Below are 6,456 nucleotides of genomic sequence, written 5' to 3'. Positions count from 1 at the left end.
AGACCTCCCTGATATATTTATCCAGTGTGTAACTTCTCTTTAAAAAGTCGTCTACAGTTTAAATAAATTATCATTGCAAAGGCAAGGCCCAGAGAATGATAAATTCACACAGTTACCTCAATATTCTTCACAAAATAAAAAATCTTTCCATTCAACAGCGTTCTGTGTTCTTGCCAAAATATTGTTTCAACTTTAAAGCTCTGAGGCATAGCTTGGTCATACAACAACCCAACACGTAGGGTAGGAGGGAATAGAAACATTCCTTAGCTCTGAGAGAGAGGCCTTCTCAGATTAAACCCATTAAATTCAGTGGGTTAAAGTACCTGTAGAGTTACCAGGGAGGGGTAGGGGGGTGAATGAGCGTGTAGGGGCCTCACTAACTCTGTCTGGGGTCCTCAGGAGTACTGGGTGTTGGAGATGGACTTCCACAGCAGGGTCTTGAGGTTGTTGAGCATCAGAGAGTGGTGCACCTCCATCTGGCTGGCCAAGCCGCTGAGCGTCACACAGGTGCGCAGCTGCTTCTCCAGGTCCCCCCGGAGGTCCGTCGGGGCTCCGAACAGCAGGAAGTCCTGCAGCAGCACGCACACCTTGGCCAGGTTGGGCTGGACCACCTCCGTGTTACACTGCCTGACCAGCCGGTCGCACGTGGCCGTGCAGTCTCGACCGTACGTGCAGTCGGCGTTCGTCTCGCAGCGTCGGCCGCGCAGGTGCCCGCGCACGGCCACCTCGGACGCCACGCTGCGCAGGTCGGCCATCTTGCAGTCGTACTTGGCGTTGTAGCCCACGTGGCGCGGGCTGGCGTCGCACATGAGGAAGCTGCCGTAGGAGCCGTGGAACACCTCCTCCAGGAACTCCAGCAGGCCGATGGTGATGCGGGCCCGGCGGGGCCAGGCGGGGGCCAGCCAGCGGTTCAGACCGGAGCTCAGGGCCTCCGGGACCAGGGCCCGCAGGTAGCTGGGGACCTCCAGCCTGTAGAGGGAGCTGTGAGCCACCCGCTCGGTCACGTAGAGGTCCCCGCAGAAGCCCAGCAGCTTGGGGGTGTGCTCCTTCTCCTGCAGCGCCACCATCAGGAGGAACTCGTTGATCTGGAGAAGCGCCCAGATCGACTTGGCCTCCGCCAGAGACACCTTCCCATCCTGGTTGACGTCGGCCAGGGTGATGACCCGCCCCACCAGGGTGTTCAGAGAGGGCTGCTCCCCCAGATTTGACTGCATGGAGTTGGGACACAAGAAATAGAAATGACGATCACCAAACAAAGAGACTCATTCATGTTCGGTACATGCTAGGTTAATACAGCGGGTGATCCATCAAATCGCGGGCGAAGGATTAATCAGATTATTCTAATCGGATTCCCTCCTCCATCTCATTACCCTGTTAGCCACTGTGCTGACAATGACCACTGTTCCAGCTTCTCGTCTTGGGCTATATTTGGCGCAGGACCTTCAACCCCTCACTTCCTGATCTTTCTCTCACTTCCCCCGCTTGCCTTCTTCCATCGCTCTCTCATGTCACCCCCCCTCCTTCCTCCTTTCTTTCTCACTCTGGAGATTCAACAAGCCTCCGTCAGCACACGGTATTAATAAGGTCACATTGCCGTTGTTCTTTCACAGCATACGGAGCTGTGATAGAAAAATTTATGTTAGATGATTAGAATCTAGCAGATCGTAGGAAAGGTTAACTTAAAATACTGTGCTGTATTTTCAAATGAACTGTTGAACTGCTGTAATTTTCCATTCTATACAGAGGTATGCTAAATGCAAAAGCTGTGTGCAAAAGATGGTATTTGAAGTGCTTACTGTCCGACTGTCCATTTGGAGACTGTCCAACCAAAACAACATATTGTCCAACCAGATACGTTTGATCATAAACTGCTGGCGGTAAGGCCCATGTGGTGGGAACTCATCTGACCTGTTTTTCATATCTCAAAATAATGTCTGAGCAGAACTAACTATATAAAGAGGCCTGCCACTGATGATCAGGGGGTCTCCTCTGCAGCATTAACATAAAGCTTCTAGAAGTATGAAGTCATTTGTCAGTACAGTGCTCTCTTTATTGGCAAGTAATTGATTTCCATGACAGAGCTTGTACCTAACCATGTTTGCATTAGACTCAATTCATCCATCTTGTGATTTGAATATCTGAATATGCCTTGCAGATAATGCTAATAAATCTAGTTCCGCTAACTTGTATTCTTCTAGGATGGAGGAGCGGACCTTGAGGAAGCTGTGCAGCATCTCCCTGAACTCGTCCATCGATGTTCCTCGGGTGGGCTTGTCAAACAGCGTCATCTCCTGTCGGAGCACCGAGTCTGGACCCCCGTCGCCCTTCAGAGGCTCCTCGATCCCGCACTTAATGACCACCATCTTCTCTTTCCACAGTCCGCCATACACCTACAACCACCCACGCATTTTCAAAAGCAGTTATTCCAAATGTGGTGGTGGGCGCATTTTTTTGGGCTCATTGGAGGCGCGCGTGTGCATGTGTGTTTGTGTGTGTCTGTTTCTTTGTGTGTTTGCATGTGTGTGTGTGTGTGTGTGTTTCTTTGTCTGTGTTTGTGTGTGCACGTGTGTGTGTACGTGCATGCGCGTGTGTGTGTACGTGCATGCGCGTGTGTGTGTACGTGCATGTGTGTGTGTGTGTGTGTGTGTGTGTGTGTGTGTGTGCGTGTGCGTGTGTGTGTACGTGCATGCGCGTGTGTGTGTACGTGCATGTGTGTGTGTGTGTGTGTGTGTGTGTGCGTGTGTGTGTGTGTTACCTGTTGTGTGGAGGAGGTGGACAGGCAGTGCTGCAGGGTCAGAGTCCTGTCCTCACACAGCGCCTTGCAGGACGACCCTGAGATGATGCCCCTCCTGTAGTGATCACACTACAACAGGAAACAGGAAATACACCTCATCAACAACAGGAAGACACACCAATCCTCCAACTCTGCTCCGTTCTCAAATGTAGACGATATCCAGACGACAACTCAAAATGTTTGCATAAACCTTGTGTTGATATCAACGGGAAAGGGGGTGAATTCACGTTATTTCAAGGATTTGGCCTCATGGGTTCTGTGTTACGGTCCTTCACCCAGTCAGTCCTCCTCTTTACCCTCCCGAAGAAACCCCTCTGTTTGCCGAGGAGGTAGGGGGGGGGGGGGCAGCAGCATATGAATTAGCATTTGTGCGCATATGTGGGTGTAATCATCCAGGCCACACGCCAGACCCAGCCGAAAACAGCTTGAATCTTAAAAGAAAAAAGGAAAAAAAGAAAAAGAAAAAAGAAATGGACAGAAGAAGGGCTCCGACCTTCACGCTATGGTGGTTGCTACGGTAACAGGCCGTTTTTCCTTTGCCCACTTTCATATGAGCCATCCAATTAACAGAGGCTTCTCGTAGGGGCCAGAGTGACATTTTCGTTTGTTCTCGCTTTTCTTGCTTTTCTTTCCAAGAAGGGGTGGGTGGGTGATGTCTGCATGCCTGGTTGACCCAATGTCCCATTAATATGCATATTACCCCGGGGTTATCCACAACAATGCCAACACTCTCCTCCCTCCCTCCCTCCCTCCCTCCCTTCCCTCTCTTCCACTGTCAGACACATTGTAACTTGAATCCTCCGAGACAGCCTGCACACCCTCTCGCCTCAGCCCAGGGAAGAGACGAGCAACATGCTAATTCAGAACCAGCGTAGGTTAACCACTGAGTTTCATTCTCAATCTGCCTCTCTATGACACATCTCAATCAACTGAAAACATCCGTACAGGGCAGCAAACGTACTCCCACCCACACACAGTACCTCATTAGACCCATTGATCTAGGTTTCTCTGAGAATTACTGCTTCACTGAGTCATTACTCTTCATCAAGAGGGGCCCAGAGGCTTTCCTGACTGTGGGACTTGAATAGGAACAACTGTGGGCCTTACTCATCACATTCAGGGAACATTCAGGGAACAAGAGTAGCCGCTTCTCCTGTGTCCTGGCTATCACAGTGATCCGCAACGCCCCTACCCTGGACACCTTCAAATCAGCCCTCAAAACTCATCTGTTCACCAAGGCCTTTAGTTTTGTCGCTGTCTGTGTGTTTTTTGTTTTGTTTGTTTGGTTTTCTGTTCTGTCTGTCTTTCTGTCAAAAAATCCTGTAAAGCATCCTTAGGTTTGGGAAAGGCGCTATATAAAACCAAGATATTATTATTATTATTATTATTATTATTATTATTATTATTATTATCACACAAGCCACAGACTCGATGTTACCTCACCGATTTCTCGTCAGGCGTTAATTACTATTTTCCGCTCCCAATGTTGCTCTTATCAAAGAGAATCCTGCTGCTCTCCTCAGTCCCGGACACAGGGAAGGCCCACAGATTCACTTGATCTTTTCTCAGCTGCTTCTTTTTCAATTTTCTTTTTTCTTCTTCACAGTCTTGTTTCCCAATTTCATGCGTTTGCCCCGCAAAATGCCCCGGATTTCTCTCTCCCACCACCGTACAGTTTATCAGGATTTCACTCTACTGGAACAACTTGGTTTTTAAAGTACGAGTAGTGAATTTTGGCGAGTTTAAACGGAGGTCATATCTCTGCCTCTGGTTGGAGGACGGAACAGCTGCGTACATTAGTTCAACAGTTCAACAACTATTTCTCTTTTGGCCAGTATCCATCGTATACTGCAGGCGGCGTGATCAGATCCTCACAGCTGCCCCCTTTCCTCACAAGAGACTCTTCAGTCCCCCCCCACCCACCCCCCTCTCCTCCCCCCCATATTTTTTCTTCCCCCTCGTTCGATGTCCTTGTGTCACAGAGCGTTAGAATCAAACCAGGGTGTTCTATTTCTAACTCACAGCATCAGTCTGATGCGCCCACAAGGCGTTCTTGTGCTGAAGCACACCTGCCTCCCTTCCCTTCCCTTCCCTTCCCCTCCCCTCCCCTCCCTTACACCCTCCTCTTTCTTCTTGCCTCCGTTCAGCATGGCATGGGTCCTGACTAACACTGTCCCCCATAGCTGCCCTTTTTGTTTGTTGTGTTTCGTTTTGTTCTTTATTCTCCTGCTTCTCTTCTTTTTTTTCTCGGCACAGTGTCCTTGAGTTGGATAAAGGCGCTTTTAAATCAAATCTATTCTTATCATTTCTTACCACCACCCCCCCACATACGTACCCACACACACACACACACACACCTCTCTCTCTCTCTCTCTCTCTCTCTCTCTCTCTCTCAGATTGCACTTTCACTGCACTACTCTGGCCTGTGGCGATGATGCCACCGATCCCTCAACCTGGTGAGCTGAGAAGTCGACCGTGTCCCTGACCGTGCGGTTCCCGGCTAACCGACCTTCGAGAGCTGCGATGAGACACGGCAGTCGTCTGACAGAGCTGACGCAGTGATTGGTTCACGAGGCTGAAGAAATATGAAGAGATATGAAGCCCCACTTACGATGACCACGTGGCACACGTGCCCGCGGCACAGCTCTGAGTAGGAGGCGTACTGCATGTACACCACCCAGCTGCCCACCAGGATGCCCACCCACGCCAGGAGCAGGTACTTCACCTTGATGGCCGGGAGGCGACTCTACAGGGAGATGGAGGGAGGGAGAGAGAGAGAGAGGGAGGGAGGGAGAGAGAGAGAGAGGGGGGGAGAGAGAGAGACGGGGGGAGAGAGAGAGAGAGAGAGAGAGAGAGAGAGGGGGGAGGGAGAGAGAGAGAGAGAGATGGTGGGAGGGAGAGAGAGGGGGGGAGAGAGGGAGTGAGGGAGAGAGAGAGAGAGGGGGAGGGACGGAGAGAGAGGGGGGAGAGAGGGAGGGAGGGAGAGGGAGAGGGCACAGGGTTGAGGTCAGGAAGTCACTTGAAGGATCTGATACTACATATATTATAAAGGGGTTATGCAGACACATGCCAGGGTTGGGTTATACTATACTGTCTGACAGGATGTCATTGTCATGTGTAAGAGACACATTAGACAGTTCGAGCAAAGCCAGTTCTCACAGGTTCCCAGACATCCAATATCCCTCTAGTCTCACAATGAGGAACCAACGTACTGCTTTTTCATCCGAGTCTAAGTATGAAATACAATAACTTACATCCATTGGAATGAAAGGTATGTGTAGCCTTTGCAGCAACTCAGTTTACTGTTGAGGAGTTTAGGCTACTTTTATGGAGGTGACAGACACACACACACACACACACACACACACACACACACACACACACACACACACACACACACCTCTACACTATCACAGGCACGCGCACAGGCGCGCGCACACACACACACACACACACACTCACACACACGATTTAATTAAATGACAGGAGCCATGGCAGGACGCACAACCCAACAATTCAACATTGTAGTGCATTTGGCTTTCAGATCTTGTTCTCGACATTGCAAAAGGGCAAATTCCGGGTCGTAGTCCCACCTGCAATCCCTTTGACAGGGGGCAAAACAGCACCAAATGCACGAGTCTCCGTAAACCTCTGGGCATCAT

The 6,456-nt window shown here is 50.2% G+C and overlaps 1 protein-coding gene across 1 annotated transcript; it reads right to left on the bottom strand.

The window, feature by feature from the left end:
• Window positions 1–395: 395 nt before the first annotated feature.
• Window positions 396–6,456, bottom strand: dipk1b (divergent protein kinase domain 1B; the record flags this gene model as incomplete). Its single annotated transcript, XM_080528180.1, has 5 exons — window positions 396–1,208; window positions 2,214–2,390; window positions 2,756–2,863; window positions 5,406–5,540; window positions 6,388–6,456. The coding sequence occupies 5 exons, from the start codon at window positions 6,454–6,456 to the stop codon at window positions 396–398; spliced, it is 1,302 nt and encodes a 433-aa protein (XP_080384306.1).

Source organism: Nansenia antarctica (genome assembly GCF_963989245.1).
Source record: "Nansenia antarctica genome assembly, chromosome: 4".
In the NCBI taxonomy this organism is placed as follows: Eukaryota; Metazoa; Chordata; class Actinopteri; order Argentiniformes; family Microstomatidae; genus Nansenia; species Nansenia antarctica.
The sequence above is the reverse complement of the archived record's forward strand: the minus strand, read 5'-3'. Positions and strand labels throughout refer to the sequence as shown.